Genomic DNA, 17,698 nt, shown 5'->3' with positions numbered 1-17,698 from the left:
CCCTCGTACCTCCCTCTGTCACATCCTCCCCCTCACAGTGAATTATAAACAGCATCCTCCTGGCCGGTCAGCCATAAAACTACCCAGTCACTCTTAACCCCTGTCCTTCATCACACCACTGTGCACTGTATAAGCACCAAGCCCTCCACGCCTCCCTCAGCCTCACCCTAGGCCAGGCCCAGCATCTCTTGCTCAGACAATCCAGCAGCTTCCTAAGCTGGTCCCTGCTTCTCCCTTTGCCACACTTCAGTCGTCCTCCACCCAGCAGGTGGAGTGCACCTGTAAGAACACCCATTGCATTTAGTTGTCATCCGTCCTCAGCCCACTTCAACTCAGGACAGTTCCTGAGTTCTCTCTTGACCTTCATGTCCTTACTTTTTTAAGATTATGGGCCAGTTATTTCAATAATGCTTCTCAAGTTGAGTTTGTCTGATGTTTCCTCATAACTACATTGAGGTTATGAATTTAGGGCAATAAAGTTACAGAATTTATGCTGAGCTCTTCTCCCACATCCCATCAAGCAGGAATTGAAGTCTGCTTGTGCCATCACTGATAATGTTAACTTAATCACTTGACTAAGGTGATATCTGCCAGCTTTCTCCACTGTGAAGATGCCCGTTTTCCTCTAAAATTAATAAATGCTTTGTGATGAGATATTTGAGACTATGTGAATATCTCATTTCTCTAACTTTCACCCACTAGTGTTAGCATGTATTGATGTTTTTTTGCCTGAATTAATTACTACTGTGATGATTGCAAAATGAAAATTTTCTAATTCCATCGTTTCTGCTACATTTACTAGGTGAAATTTTACTGTAAAAAAAAGTTCTCTTTTCTCCACTTATTTGTTCACTTTTAAAAAATTATTGTGGACTCATGGATTCCATTGACTAAATAGCCATTATCCATTACTATCATTATTTATTTTCATGCTCAAAGTGTGTCAGGTTTGGCCAGTAGGAGCTTCTTCAAACTGGCTTCTGTGTCCTTTTGATATTTCTCATGATTCCTTAAGTGTTTCCTTACTTTGGCACCACAAGATGTTCCAGGCTATTTTTATTTTTTCCCTGCCCTTTCCCTGGAATAGCCATTTCTTCGAAGAGCCTTGGCTCCTTTTAGAGGTGAATTGCATTTAGGTGTAAGAGCTAAATATGCTCCTTGCTGCTGGGTTTTGCTGCTTGCAGGATCTCCAGGAAGGCAGTGTTAAGACACACATGTGGGGCATGCAAAAAGTTCATGGAAAGATCCCTATTACCTTTTAATTCTATTTTTCCACAATCTGTATGAAGGACCCTTGTATGTATGTACATATGCATACATGTATATCTTGAGTTATAAACCATGAGTTTACACCAATACTTCCAATGCCAGTCCAACCCCAGAGTTCATTCTAGCTTTCCTCTTTTCATATTTGTAACTCTCTTCTTGGTGCAAAAGCAGCTCCCATTATCTTCATTATATGTATTTGTTCCTAGGTCCCTCTGTATGTAAAATAAAATCTTGACCCCCACTGGCTGTGTCCTGCTCGGCCACCTTCCTTGTATGGGCCCTAATCCCACCTTGTCACCACCCATCTCAGCTGCTGTCAGAAAAAAACTAGGCCACCATCTCACCTGGCCCCTTCCTTGGGAATGCCTTGACCCCCACATGGCCACTACCATGCTTTGCCACCTGCCTCCTTACTATGGTTTTTTGAAGATAAAACATTATTAGAATTTTCTCTCCTTGGAATAAAAAAGCAAAAGTCATTCTTATGTGTTTAGAGTTGAAATAGTAAGTATATTATCAAAACTCAAAGGTAATTTTGTTTTGGTTAAATCTGACTTGCTTTGAAGAATATTTTGATTTTTAATATTGCCTAATGTTGCCACTATAAATAAGATTGATTCAACAATTATTACAGAATGATTTCTGTGCAGGCTTTAGGTGGAAATATGTCAATAACAGCAAAGCTCCCACTTTCTGATGCTACTGCTTTGGGAGGGCAGGACCAGTCAAAACAGGCATGTCCTGATCAATAAAGACTAGAGATCAGATGACATTGTAGGTGGGAGACCCACACTGTGGCGGGCCTGCCTAAAGCAAGGCATTGCCTACTCAGAAGATCCTTCAAACTCAACTCAGGCTTTTGGTTTCTGTATTGAAACTGATCTTCTATTGTCACCAACAACGTCTACATATTGAGAAAAGTACTGATGCCAAGGCCTCCTGCTCTGGGTTTAGAGGTGGAAGACAGCATAGGTTATTGGTGACAAATGTGCTCATTTCTTTTTTTCTCCACTGTAATAGACTGCTCTTTATTGTTTAAGTTCCTGGTGATGAAACAGTTTAAATTTGTTTTAAACATGCAGGTGGGCTCAGGAAAATTAAAATAAGCTGTTTGGCGATAACCCGGGTCTTTCCTGGGGCTCTTCTGCAGCAGGAACTGTTCTCATTCCCTCTCCAAAGGGCTAAATGGTGGTGTGTTGAAAATAATACCCCTGTGTTTATCTCAAAGTGCTTGTTAATTGTTTTATTTTATTTATTTATTGTTGGGTTCTATTTTTATTTTATTTTATTTATTGTTGGATTCTATTTTCAAGTCATAATCTAACTTCTGCCTCTGGAAATATGGCAGATAAATATTTTTAAATCCTTTTAAGCATTGATATCTTGGTAAGAAAATAAGGAATACTAAGAGGCTAAAAAAGCAAGTGAAATCAGGAACCCAGAGATGTAAAATAGCAGTGAGGCTGACTTTACCTTGAAGGCTTTTTCCAAACTGAGTGAACTTGAGCTTTGGTTTGCACAAACTCTGTGATTCAGGGTACCAAGGACAAATCCCAGGGTCCTTCCAAGGTGGACATGTGATGGAGTTTGAATGCGTTGTCCCCTTCAAAACTCATGTGGAAATTTGATCCCCAATGCGGCAGTGTTGGAAACTGATTGAGTCATGGGGGCGGATCTCTTATGAATGGATTAATACTCTCCCTGGGGGAGGGGGAATTAATGAGTGAGTTCTCGCTATATTAGTTCTTGAGAGGGCTCGAGAGCTTGTTGCTTAAAAAGACCCTGGCACCTCCTCTCTCTCTTGCTTCCTCTCACCATGTGATCTGCTTGTACCTGCCGGCTGCCTGCCACTTTCTGCCATGAGTAGAAGTAGCCTGAGACCCATGCCAGACACAGCTGTCCCAGAATCATAAGCCAAATAAACCTCTTTTCCTTATAAATTACCCAGTCTCAGGTATTTCTGTTATAGCAACACAAAATGGACTAAAACAACATGCTTGGAAAGGTCCCTAGCCTCCCCCACCATATAAACCAGGGACCCCAAAGGGTTATATCTCTAGTGTTAAGGGTGAACAAGAAAGAAACCCACCCAATCCCAAGGAACTACAAGAAAATATACTTGTCTCAAATCCTGCACTGAGTAGAGAGGGAGAAAATCTCCTGATAATTTATAAACATATGCTGAGCACCACAGGAATTGTAGCTCATAAGCAAACTACCTGGGTAGTCTGAAAAATCTCAAACATCCTTGGGTGCCTGATACAAACAAGAACCTATATCCAAACTGTATCTCAAAAAAAAAAAAATGTTCACAGATTGATTTCCAGGAAATGTAAGCTTTTTGTTTAAATATCAAAACACGAGGAAAAGAACCACATAAGAACCAGCATGATCTATAAACAGCAAAAAGACACAAAATATAAAATACGTGTGTTTAGTATTTTTAAAAATGGAAAATATGATTGAAAATGAAGAGATTACGCAAATGATCAATCATCTTTGTGAGGGCTAAATAGAACTTCTAGAAACAAAAATTCAAAATTAAATACTCAGTGCAAGAGTATAGCAGTAGATCAGAAATAGCTAAAGATGGAATTCAAAAACTGGAAGATGGATTTGAAGAACTTATACAGAAAGAAGAGCAGAGAAACCAAAGATGGGAAATGTGAAAGAGATAAGAGATATTGAGATACAATGAGAACTTGCAACATATGTCTAATCAGAATACCTGGGGGGGTGGGGAGGAGAGATATAATGAAATAGAGATAATATTTAATGGAAAATGGCTGAGAATTTTCAAGAACTGATGAAAGATATGAATTCTCACTTTCAGGAAACCTGATGAATTACAAGTAGAATAAGTGCAAAGAAATATGCACACTTCCATCATAGAAAACTGCAGGAAACCAAAGAAAAGGTCTTAAAATTATCCAAAGGGAAAAGGTACATTACCTGCAAAGGAACGAGAAAGCTGTCAGGTGAACGTCTCAACAACAACGAAAGTCAGAGGGCAGGGGAACACAATGTTAATGAAGTTGAGAGAAAAAAAAATCTACGAACACAGAAATAATTACACAGCATAACTCTTTAAAATGAGGTTAAAATAGACATTTTAGGCAAACGTAACTAAGAGAATTTGAGGTATAAGAAGGAATTATGAGGAATAAAGTAAAATGAATATATAGTATTGTCATGTATTTAGGTCAGAAGAGGAATAATTGAAATTCATTTGTTCTAAGGTTCTTCATGTGGAGGGTTAAAGTATTGATTAACTTTAGACTTCGGTTAATTGTACATTTTTAAATTTGAGACAAACAGTAGAAGAATAAAAAGAGTATGTTCAATTTTTAAATGAGTAGAAGAAAAATAAAAGACACAAAGTATTTGATCTAAAATAATGAAATAAAAGAGAGAAAGAGGACCACAGAAAAAGACAATAAGCAACCTAATATAGACTGTTTAAATAAATAATGATATATGTATTTGTATTAGTCAGGGTTCTCCAGAGAGACAGAAACAATGGGATATGTTATAATTATATGAGAGGGATTTATTAGGGGAATTATCTCATGTGGCTATGAAGAAAAGTCCTATGGATGCCAGTAGCATGGCTCAGTCCAAGTCCAAAGGCCTCAGAACCAGGGGGGCTGATGGTGTCCTTGGTGTAAGTTCTGGAATCCAAAAGCTGAAGTGTCTCAAGCTCTGATGTCCACTGAGAGGAGAGAAAAGTGTATCCCAGCTCCAGCAGATTGAGAGAGAGCTTCACCTCTTTCCTCTGTCTTTTGTTCTCTCCAGACACCCAGTGGATTGGATGGTTCCCACCACATTGAGGGCGGGTCTCTCCCACCCAGTCCACTCAGAATCTCATACTAATCTCTGCTGGAAACACCCTCATAGACACACCTAAAAAGATTGCTTTACCAGGCCTTCCTCTAACCAAGTTGACACCTAGATTTAACCTTCACAGTATTCAATGGGTAGTATAAATGAAAATGAATGAATTACAGGTATATGCAAAGATGTTGATAAAACAAAACATAGTGTAAAAGCAAAAGAAGTAAGTCTCAGATGAATAATACAATATGATTCGTTTATATGAAGTTTGAAAACATATAAAAGTAACAGTATATTGCCTAGAAATACAAAGCTAAGATAAAGCTACAAAGAAAAGCAAAAGAAAAATAAACACAAAATTCAGCTTAATTGTTATCTCTAGTGAAAATGAGGAATTGGAGAGGGACAAATGGGGAAATACAAAATCAAGGAACTGTCCTTTCTCTTTAATGGATGGATGAGAACATGTTTGGTTATTGTATTGTAATGCTGCTCCTCTCCACAAAGTTTGTAAGTATTCTTTTTTTTATCTATTCATTATTTAATAAGAATAATTTAAACATTCATGGTTATTTGAATTTGATTTTTTATATGTTGTGAAACAGGGTTTCAATGTTATTTTATTCCACGTGGATAGCTAGTTGCCCCAGCATCATTTATCAGATAGCCATCTCTTTCCCATTGGAATGCTCACTCTTGTCATACATCAAATTTTCATATACATCGGGATTTATTTCTGGGTCCTTTCTTCTATTTCATTGCCAAGTCTATAGTCATTGATTCATCTATCCTATGTCAATACCATATTGATTTTATCACAACAGCTTTCTTGTTTGATATTCCCATAACTGGTGTGGCATATACCCCTTCACTATTCATTTTCTTATTTTTCTTGGTTATCTGGGAGGACTTATTCTTTTCAATGAACTTTTAAAGATCATTTTATCCAATTCCAAAAGTATAGCATTAAATTTGTAAATTTACGGTAATGTCTTCACACCCAAGAATAAGAAGTGTCTTCACATTTGTTCAAATCTTATTTTATGACCTTCAGTAGGATTTTATAGTCATTTTTATATAGGTCCTGGGGCTTTCTTGTCAAATTTATTTATAAATATTTTATGATCTTTGCCTTTATTAAGAGTGGGCTATTTTCCCATTTTTCATATCTAATTATTTATTGCTAATGTAGAGAAGAATGATTAATTTTGGCATATTTATTATCTCTTCTGCTACTTCATCAGAATTCTCTTGTAATTTTAATATTTTCCCACCCAGTCTCCTGGTTTTCTAAGTATGCAGATACACAATCAGCAAGAGAGAGTTTTCAGTTGCCTTTCTTTTCCAAATGTTAATGATTATTTCATTTATTTATTTTCATTTAATTGTCTTATCCTTCCTTTTTGAATAAAAATGGTAATAAGAGGTATCCCTGTCTAGATCCTGATTTTAATTATAAACAATTAGTGACTGGCTATTTAAAATGACACATATAAGGCGTTCTTTTCTATTCCATTTTCCTTAAAGTTTTATTTGAAATGACTACTTTATTTTAAAACTTCTTTTATTTCTATTTTTGCTCTGGGCTTTGACATATATTCTCTACTTGATCTTGGAAACTACTAATTTGAGTCTCAATTGTGATCATTCTCTCTATAAATTCCTCTGATTTTCTTTTTGGTTCAAAAGTCATAGTTCTCTCGAAAACCCTTGTGAGGCTGTCCTTGATTCTCCTGGAGCTTTGGTATTCTGCAGTCACCCTTCCATTGTCACCCTTCTCTTCCAGCAGCTCTAATTCTGGTCATTCTTTTCTCTCTGGGGGCTGGACCCCCTAATGTATGTGGTTATTTTCCATTGCTTGCTCGTTGGGGCTCAAATTCAGACACTGAAACACTATAAGGCAATAACCGTTTCACAAATATTGCCGGATAGAGCAATCTGCCGCCCTTTGGGTCTCCTGTGGAAGTAGACGGGTTGTCAGGCCCCTGTGGAGACACATAGAGGAAGCCCCCTACACCCTGGTCTCCATGTGCTCTCCTGGCCTCAGGGGTGAAGCAGGTTCAGCCCACCCATTCAGCCAGGAAAGCTAGCCTCCCTGGAACCCCCGTGCCCACCTGCCAGAGGCCTTAGCAGCTGCTGCTTGGTTTCGTTGAACCAGATGGTTGGAGTTGAGAATAGAAGCAATGAAGTTATCTATTTGATATTGTTACTAAGCTTTGTCTTGATATTATTCAGTAAGTATTTTTCTGGTTGATAATCCCATCAAGAGAAAAGGGCAGATATTTGAGAGGAGAAATTGACACCCTACTGATGAGAAAATAGTAATTTGTTTGTGTTAATATTAGATATTTTAATTGAGCTCCCACTTTTTAAAAGTATAATCAAAGAAAAGAGCATGTTATTATTATGAGTCACATCTATGACAAGTGATCTAACCAAGCAAGGTGTAGACCGTGGGCAGCACTCGTATAGCGGGTAAAGGGCCCTAGAGGAATTTAGCGTCCATCTGTGATTTTAAGTCTCAATGGATAGAGTGGTTACAGCATCACAGTCACCCATGCAGAGTGACTCCACAATAATCCTTGAAATAATTGGAGGCAGCCCAAGGTGCCATGGCCTTGAATCATTAGCTGGTGGAGAAGCAGGAAAGAGGTCACATAATGGGGCATCAGCGAGACAGTGAAGACCAAGGGAGAGCAGCAACATCTGGTTCCCTCAGCTCAGAGATGGAGGGAGCCCTGAAGAGCTAGAGAAAGTGACAAGGGAGCTTGGTACCTGCAGGAAAAATAGGGGGTCTGGTGACAGAGAATAAGACAGACGCAAGCTGAAGAGGCTTTAGGCAAAGAAAAGGAACTTGGGGATAGGAATATATTTAGAGAAAGTGCTCTAAAACAAAAGCATTTTGTAAAAGAAACTCTCCCAAGGGCAAAAATCTTACCATACTTCATGTTTTTATGCAATTTTTCTTCCCAAGAAGGTCTCTGAAATAACCCTTCAAAAACCAGTTGAGATAACTTGATAGGATAAATAGAGGGGAAAAGAAGAAAATATTTTTATAGTTTTGTTATAGCCAATAGACATCCAAGTTAAAACATGGGCTTTGATGTACATCCCAAATTCACAGATGAGAGATGATTTTTTCCATCTGGGGGGTCTCTCTACTCCCCTCTCATGTTGCCGAAGAGGAAACAGGCTGTGTATGAAAGAGACTGGCCTTGCAGAACCCACCCCAGTACTTTCTACAGTCTCCACTCTTTCTACTCTTGGTCTGTCACCTTGTCTTTCTTTAAAACCATTAATTCCTCATCACTCCAATCTCTAGCCAGGCTGTCTTGAGTCTCTGCAGTGTCTTCATCAGATTTCATCTTTCACCTGGCATTTTCTATAGCCCATGTTTTGCCAGGCTCTGTGCCCATTTCTGCAGAGAAGTGGAGCCTGGCCCTGATCATGTGACCACAGAGACCACCCCATGCTGGCCCTGGGTCTCTGAGAGGCTATGAAGCCGCTGCCAAGCACCCTGCCCCAGGGCCTGCTGTTTGAGGGCCAGAGGAGCAGGGGATCCCCACGTTAACAGTGAGGAGTGTTGAGTGCTGGCCAGCACCCAGAAAAAGCCCCAGGCCAGCAGCCTTGGAGTCTGCTATAGGTGGAGCAAGCCTGTGGGAGACATGGGGGAAAGCTCTTAGAAATATCAGGTCAGGTAGGTTCATTGTCATCACACACTATAGAGACAGAGATGGCATAACAGGGCAAAGGGCTCCTAGAAGGAAGAGAAACAGTAGAGCCTGTCTGTGGAGAGTAGGCCTGTGACCTTTGCAAGATGTGCTGGCACCAGGACCCGGACCAGGGCCTCCTTTGACACTGAGCCTGGGTTTCCCCTGGCAGGCCAGGGGTCCCAGTGACTATGTGACACCACCTTTAGGTGTTGACTGGAGCCCACAGAGTATGTGCTGTGGATCACTTCCAGCCACTTTGCCCTGAGAATGTGTGATCTCAGACTCCCCCAACTTGGAAGCCGGGCAGAGTTTTCAGGGGTCAAGCAAATCCTCATGCAAGGGAAATGACACAGAAGCATTTCTTTGGGATATTTTGAAGCATGCTGTTTTGAGTCTGCCTTTTAAAACCAGTCAATACTGTCCATATAAATATGTTTGCCTTTCCATTAAGGCTGGCCTCCTGAAGACAGTAAGTACACCATGCTCATGTCCACTTGAATTAGTACAACCAAATGGCTTCTCCTTTTCCAGCCCTATTTATTCAATCTTTCACTAATTCTGAATGTCTGAATTGGCACTATGTGCCATGCTTTTTGCCTGAATTATCTCAGTAAATCCTCAAAGCAATTCTGTAAGACCATTGTTACCCTTATCTTTAAATAAGAGTAAAAGAAAGGAAAGGGAACTTGCCAAAGAGAGGACAAGGGTCACACTGCCAACGAGCAGCAAAGGACACAGGACCAAGTGGATTCCGAGCTGTCACTATTACCTGAGACCTGGCTGGGGTTTACGGTGAGCACTGTGATGCATTCCAAGGCAGCACTGGCCAGAGTGAAGTGGGACTGTGTGCTCAGCTCACGCAGACTTCTGGCCCCAGCTTCTCCTCTCTGCTCCACTGCTGTCTTCCCCAGAAGAGTTCCCTCTGTCTCTGTGAAGCTGAGATAATGATTTGGGGCCTCACATTCCTCCTTTCTGGTGTCTTTTTATAAGTCTGGGGGCTCTGAAGGAAGGAGATGCCACCAGGTAGGAAGAAAAGGATGAGAGTCCTGGGCAGGTGACATCTGCCACTGTAGGTAGTTTGGTGGTATTGAGAAAATTGTCCAAAACTTGGAAATAAGACACAGGGAAGGTGGCAGGTCCTCCCAGTATCATACCGGAGCCACGTTTAACAGGCCCCCGAGGATTGCCTACTGACCCAGGCTAGAGGGTTGCGTCTTCGTTCAGCTCACTATTCACCACTGATTAAAGGCTCAGATTGTGCAGTGACATGTTAACTTGTACATTTTTTTCTGGTAAAGATGCCAATTATTCTTTCTGGTGGAAAAGATAACCCCAGAGGTTACAGTTTTCTTACCCTGCAGGTTGTTAGGCAGTCATGGGCCAAACCTAGCCCTCTCATCCCTGCCTTCCTTCTCAAAGGCCCATGTAACTCCTCAGAATCTCCTTTAGACCAGCTTTTCCCTTCTTCAGTTTTCCTCATTAATATGTTGAACCAATCTTTAACACATGCTCACTTTATATTATCATGAGAGTCATGTTTTTAAGATTTTGAAAAGTATACTTTTGCACCTGTACTTGGTGTTCGTTCTTCATCCATGCCCGGAAATAACCAGCTCCAAAAGCCCTGCCCAGAGACATGGGCAATACGCAGCAACCTATTTAGCCTTGGTTTGATACAAAGTTGGTTAGAGACAAACTCTTTAGGGGAACTGAGAGGCCTGCTGACAGATTAAAGGTCTTCCTTCTCCCCATGTTCCAAGCATCTCTGTCTTTGACTCAGTGGTTTACTTTGAAGCCAGACTGTTAGACCTCCGTTAGGCTCTGTGAGCAATACACATGACGGGTTCCATTACCTTCTGGTGATGGATAACCGTATGTTTCTGCTAAGCTTTAGGACCTGGAGACTGTGGTTTTGTCCTTCAGAGCTGGCCAAGTGTCTGTTTTCATGAAGCACTCAAGAGCCTCAGTTTACAGGCTGTGCTCTGTGGCTGAGTTTGAAATCACCTGTGGTCACTGAGAGGACATCATATCTGCCCAGCAGTCACCTGTCCAGTTTCAGGCAAAATGGCAGGGGAAGGGACAGGAAAGTGTTGAAGCTGAGAAACACCATAGTAGTTTCTTTAAGCTTTGCCTCTCTGGCTGGGCATTAATGTACACAGTCCCTGGGAGGAATTACAGATTCTCTTCCCAACACTTGGGTGTAAATGAGACTTTACAGGGTAGACTGGGGCAGCCCCAGCACCCAGTGCATCTAGATGGCATGGTAGCTGTCGTCAGAGCCCAGGGAGGGCTCTCTCTTCCCACCAGCAGCCCTCAGGTGTCAAGAGCTTTCTGGCCTGTAAGACTGTTGGAGAACAAGCCTCTTTGGACTGGCAGTAGAGCTGAGAGGACAGAGTGTCAGGGTGATGGGACCTTGCTCCACTTTCCCAGGTGGTGCAGCTGGGCAAGGTGGCAGCTTTGCATCTGTATCTCAGCTCCCTGAAGAGTGGGTCCGCCTGGTGAGATTTGCCCTGGAGCAGGGCTTTACGACCAGGCCTCTTCCTGTGCCAGGTGTCCTTGTCCTGCACACCAAGTCCAGGGCACTCCAGGCTGCTCCACTCTCCCTGTCCCCGTGTCCCTGCCTTCCTCACGTTCAGGTCTCACGTCATTTCTCACCTCCTCACAGAAGCTACCCTGACCACCAGATTAAAGCTCACCACTGCAGCACCCTGCTTATTTCCTTCCTAGCCTTTACTACAATTCACATTCATCCAGTGTAGTTGTTTGCTGGTTTACTCTCTTGTGTATCTTCCTACACCATAATGTAAGTGCCCTGAGGACAGGAGCCTAGTCTGTCTTGTGTCTGCAGCACCTAGAATGGAATTTGGCGCATAGTAGGTGCTCAGTAAATGTTTGTTGGATGAATAGGTGGATGGACGGCTGGCATGCAGGCACTCCTGAAGCGCCCTGTTGTTGCTTCCCTCCCAATCTGGGGGGTACATGTGACATTGGGCTGGACAGCTGGGCCTTTGCCTGGATCTCACACAAACCCAAATTCTACAGCCACATACAAGGCACTTTGATGGACTGTGCAATGAGGTAGTCAAAGCTGAACAGACATTCTTGGGCTCATCTGAGAGTTTGAGTTGTTATGGAGCAGCGAGGGGTACTAGGACCATTACTTCCAGCTCCTGGACCATACACCCCACCTATCTGTGCATCTCTGTACACACATGGCTCTTCCACAGGCAAGTCTTCAGCTCTAGGTCTTTAAGAAACTCAGCCATGACCCAAGGTAATGGCAGCGCCTCCCCAGTTGGTCAGTATCAATGCACCTGGTTCCTGTACAAGTACCTGTGTCTACAGAAGCTGGAGATAGCTGCTGTGCCAGGCTGGGTCCATGGCAGGTGGCAGATGAGGTTCTTGGTGCTGTACATGCTGTCTCTGGTCTTCTGCGTCCTTGTACAGCTGTTCTTGGCCTGCTTTGGGCTGTGCAGTGAGCAGCCCTTTTAGAGCCAAGCCATCACCTCACTGTGGCTTTGTAGTGGGGGTGGGGGGTGAGGTTGTAGAGATTCAGCCCAGGTCCTTTGCTGAGGGCACTGACAGCCTTCAGGAGGAGGCCTAGGCAGTACCTGCAGCTGACATCTGGAGTGGGGATCTCCCAAAGCCTTGTCAGGGGAAGGTGGGGCTCTCTTCTATAGTCAAGCGGAAGATAAGTTCTCAAGCACAGAAAAGCTATGTTGGACAAAACATGCCAGCAGGTAATTAGCATCCCAAAGCGGAAAAGCTAGGGGGTTCCTCTCATGTGTCATTTGGTGCATGACCTCTGAGAAGGGAGCAGTCATTGGTTTACTTTGGGGCAAGGAACCAGTTACTGAGTCAAAGTTTGAAAATAAAATAACTCAACTGTCAGTGCTCTTGGACACAGTTGGCTGTGAGAAAACACTGGAGACGGCTTCCTGCTCCAGATGAATAGGACCTGCTTTCTCTGTCTGAGGGGTGTCTCAAGATTCATCTCCTTTAACGGCCTGCACTGGGGTCAAGCAGTCTTGCCTCCCATGGTGGCTGAACTACACTACCTGGACCTACAGTCTGGGTTCATCACAATCCCAGGGCTGTGACCTTCTTATCAAGTATGCTTATCTGAACCACAGAGGGAGCCTTTAGCACCAGTGGTATAGGTGGACATGTTTCTCCAGCTACTGTAACTTTAATGTCACAATTCCCATTTCTGACCATATTCAGAAAATTTAATTAGTGTTGAAAAGCAGCTTATTTGGCAAGATGATCACTTTTTAACCTGGGAAAATGCCTTTCTTTATGGCTATAAATTAAGCACGTTGTATCTTTTTCATGCCTCATGGTTGTCCTCATAAATACTGTGGACAGTTGCTGGTAGTTTCACTTGGTTACCTTTCCCATTACTCCTTTATCATCATCCTGGCAGGAGTGGGGAATTCATTCTGTTTTAATGACAAGAAAGAAGTGGTGGCAAGGGGCTTGTTTAATGAGGAAACCACCCCTTGGCCAGCATCTCTGCGGCCATGGCTCAGACTCCAGGCCTGCCCTGCACAGGGTGCCCTCAGCCTTCCTTGGGGCTTGCTGTCAGCAGCCTTCGTGAAGGGCATGTGCAGGGTTTTAGAACTATATTTGTCTTAAATGCAAGTAATTAGGAATCAAATATTTGCTGACAGCCAACTTCCATGTCAGAGAGACCTGAGCATTTCGACAGCTTCAATGGCCACAGGTTGGCACAGGTGTTTCCTCAACACTCACCCCACGGAGCTCAGCCTGTGGGGAAGGCCACATGTGACACTGTCCTCAGAGGTGTTTGCTCCATCTGGACATACAGGCATTCCAGAGAAGTGGCCCAGATAGAAGAGGTTTTCCCCTGGCCGGGTGGGCTGGCTTTGGTTTGACTGCCCGGGCTGGACTGGGTGGTCTCTGAAGCACCCTCCTGCTCTGCCTCTCCAGGATTCTAGTTCCCTTTACCCCAAAGGGCCCACCTCCATAGACACTGACCCTCCATCCTACCTCCATGCTTTCACCTCCCTCCTGCACCCCTTGGAGGAGGCCAGAGGAGATGTCCCTTTGGAAGGTCACTACATGTGAGACCCCTACCACCCTCCCCATTGCAGCCTATATTAATTCATTTCTGTTGCTTATAACAGAATACCCAAAACTGGGTAATTTATAAAAAAACAAAATTTATTTCTTACAGTTTGGAGGCTGGAAATTCCAACGTCCAGGGAACACATCTGGTGAGGGCCTTCTTCTGGGTGGGAATTCTCTACAAGATCCCCTGGTAACCAGGCTGTGCTGAGCAAAAGAGCTAACTTTCTCACTCACCCTCCTTAGAAAGCCATCAGAACCATGCCCATTACTCCATAAATGGATCAATCCATTCACTTCTTAAAGGCCCCATCTTTTAAATACCGGAAGTGGATTTTCCAACCTGTTAACACTGTTACAAGGGAAACTAAGATTCCAGTGCATGAACTTTGGGGGGATACATTTGACCCATGCTACAGCCCCTAACCTGGCATTAAATCAGCACTGATGAGATCAACTCTTAAAACTATTGTGTTTCTTAAAACCTGAATGTACTGGGACCACATGAGGACAAAGGGCCAGCACTGTGGGGCCTCCTGAGGCTAGAGCATGGGGCGGACACTCTGGGGTAGGGAGATTCAGAGAGGGGACTTGGACTTGAGCTGGAGCAAGCACCTCAGAGAGGAAATGGCAGCCAAGGGTGAGCTGGACCTGATTAAGCAAGAGGGAGAGAGTGGGGCGGGGTGGGGGGGGCAGGGGGCATAGCCAGAACGAAAGCCCTGAAGCAGGCTCTGGAAAGCCAGAGGCTCAGACACCTAGGCTCTGCTTCTTCAAAATGGGGCGATTAGTGATTTCCCATCCCACCTGCAGGGGAAGTTTATTGAAACTGTGACCCAGTGGCAATGCTTTGTATCCTGGCCCCACCTTTGGGAAAGAAACAAAGGCTGACATTTTTAGAGATGTGTTAGTTTCTTCTAGTAGACACCAGCACTTTCTAGGGTAACCCATTTTCCAACAACCCAGGAGAATCATGCTAATCAAACACTCTGTGGCAAAGCGGCCATAAACACCATGAATGGGGCCTCCAGCCCAGAGCCTCCTCTGCCAAGCAAGTGCCTTCAGCTCCCTTCCCTTCCCCCCCGCCACAGGTCAACCTTGACAGGAAGGCACACAGAGGGGCCATGGAATGCCTCTGAGCCTTCACGGTGACATGCAAACAATTAGCTAAGTGGATAAAGGAGATTCACACAGCATCTGCACTTTTACACTGCTCAGAGATATTTTGACCTTATAGTTTACTATGACTCAGAAAAAGTCAATATTTCTTAGCTTGCCAAGGCCGGAGGAATTTAAATGAATTATCGATTCAAGCAGTTAATCTGCCCATAACTGATTATTTTCCTTTCAAATGTGTAATGATGAAAAGCAGACTTAACCAAAAACAAGAAAAGGAAAATTTTTTCTTTTCCTTAGACATTTTAATCCCATGAAGTAGGAGCTGGGGCTGAAAGTTCAGTCTTGACTACCAGGACCTTCTGTCTTACTGAATACTTTGAAAAATATTTAATTGAAACTTAAAGCAAAGACTTATGTGACCATGAAATCTGTATTCTTGTTTTAATTATTTGTGTTTTGAAATCCCTTTGTAATTCTCAACTTCCCCTCTGTCACCATTAATGATGCATTGTAGTCATCCAATTTTCTAGTCTCCCATAATGGATTGTAGCGTTGGTTACAGATGCCTGTATGGCCTTTCACTTAAACGTGTCTTTTCAGTAATAAACCACTCTTCCATCTGCCCTTGCCCTCTGGTGTATGAGCTCTGGGTGCCACTTCCTGAGATCACTGTGGTTATGTTTTGGGTGCCGGGGACACTCAAGCAGTGGGACAGCTGCCATTTCCGGAGTCTCAGACTTCTTGCCCACAGCTACGACATTGTGCTACTGGACAGTGAGGAAAGGCCACTGGTTGGTCCACTGATGATGTATGTCGAGGAAAACTTGGTTCTCCCTAGAGGGAAAGACCAGCCTCTGGTCTCCCTACCTAGGCACTTAGACTACCCCTTTCTTCTCATGTCTAGACTCTGCAGTGGCTCCCCAGTGCCTACAATATCATACCTAAATGTCTCTGATGAGCGCTCTAAGTCTCCCAGAACAAATCCTTGCCCTCCTCCCCCTCCCACATCTCTACAAAATTCCTATTCACGTCGGTCTCCTACCTGAGGCATGTAAATGCTACCTGCTGTGTGGTTATGGGGGCCTTGGCTCAAGCCTGCTGTGTCTCTGAGAAAGCCGTCCCCTCTCAGTATTCAGGGTCCAATGGCACTTTACGACCTCCAGCACTGCCTCCCATTTACTTCTCCAAAAAGTATCTCTTTGGCTCCTGTACCTCTTTGCCTGACCTTAGCTTGTGGCCCTTGTCACATTTGGTCTTGGGTCAGAGTTATATCTGCATGGGTGTCATCACCTTACAGAATGACAAGTCCAGAGAGAGGGAGAAGTATGACTTGTTCATCTTGGGGACCCCTGAGGTGCCTAGCACACAGCCTGGCCCAAAGTCACCATATAATAAAGAAAAAAAAAAAGGAAGGAAGGAAAAGGAGGGATGGAGGGAGGGAGCTACTTTATAAAGTCATTGATTTCAATAGGCTTCTAATTCAGGAGGTTGTCTCAGGGCCTGAAAACAGTGGTAGCAGGCTTTGTCTCCTTGGGTGAGGCACCTCTTTGTGAGCACAGAATGGCTGGGGGTGTTTTCATTTTCCAACTGGGAGCAGGAAAAGTGAGGCTAAGAAAGAACCATGAGTTTATCCAAAGCCTTCTCATGGGTCCCAGGACAGGCAGGTGCTACATCTGCAGTGTTCAGAGTGAGCCATAAAACTTGAGCTCTGAACAGTAGGACACGCTTCTTGGCACCAATGGCCGCCTCTTGTTGGAGTGACAGAACTCGGTTGGGCACCCCGGGCCCCACCCTGGGTAGTGTTGGCATCACAACCAAGTGGAGCCTCTGCTCACTGTGACATAAAAGAGCCACTAAGGAAACCCGTAACCACTCCCCCCAGGGCTTGCGGCTGACCCTCTGCATTTGTGTGCCTGGCAGGTCTTCCAGGTCACGATGGGCTGCTGGCCTCCTGTGAGAAGAAGTTCTGCAGCCGCGGGAGCCAGTGTGTGCTCAGCAGGGACACAGGGGAGCCTGAATGCCGGTGCCTGGAGGCATGCAGGCCCAGCTACATGCCTGTGTGCGGCTCTGATGGGAGGTTTTATGAAAACCACTGTGAACTCCACCGTGCCGCTTGCCTGCTGGGGAAGAAGATCATTATCGTCCACAGCAAGGACTGTTTTCTCAAAGGTAGGAACATGGCTCCTTGCTCTTATGCTTTTGGGCTTTGCGGTGGATCTTCTAATGCCTTTTGACAAGTGACATGGGTGCTGAGTCTACAGCTTACATGTGTAAAGGAAGGAAAAAAAGAGAAAGACTGGTGCTGAAACAAAATGGCAGCAGTGGCATTTCAGTACGCATGTTCTGTCTGTGTCCCACCTCCAGAGACCCCCCCCCCCCGTCCCTGGAGGAAGCTGCTTGGAGAGCAGAATCCAGGGAGGTCAAGCTAAACTCTGGCTGGTGCAGAACACATGTCCATTAGGGACCAGAAAACAAGGCATTATCCAGGTGTCCACATAGGGTGGGCCTTTGCAAGGTGGTGATGGGGACCATGTTTATCCCTCTAGACAGAGTCTCATGAGTCAGGAGGCCATACTGTGCATAGAATGTGGCCAGATGGACACCAGCACGGTGATTCCCAGCATGGCAGGGACTCAAACTCTGGCCTGGAGCAGTGCAGTGGCTGATGGAAAATG

General features: G+C 44.1%; 1 protein-coding gene across 1 annotated transcript in view; it reads left to right on the top strand.

Moving 5' to 3' along the window:
• FSTL4 (follistatin like 4) overlaps positions 1–17,698 on the top strand; it is a 390,948-nt gene that overhangs the window by 165,347 nt on the left and 207,903 nt on the right. Inside the window, exon 3 of the mRNA XM_063087969.1 lies at positions 16,944–17,192. Within this exon, the coding sequence (XP_062944039.1) occupies positions 16,944–17,192 (249 nt within the window). The remainder of the gene's footprint in view (positions 1–16,943; positions 17,193–17,698) is intronic.

This window comes from Cynocephalus volans, chromosome 2 (genome assembly GCF_027409185.1).
Source record: "Cynocephalus volans isolate mCynVol1 chromosome 2, mCynVol1.pri, whole genome shotgun sequence".
NCBI lineage: Eukaryota > Metazoa > Chordata > Mammalia > Dermoptera > Cynocephalidae > Cynocephalus > Cynocephalus volans.
This window is presented reverse-complemented; position numbering and strand designations above follow the sequence as displayed.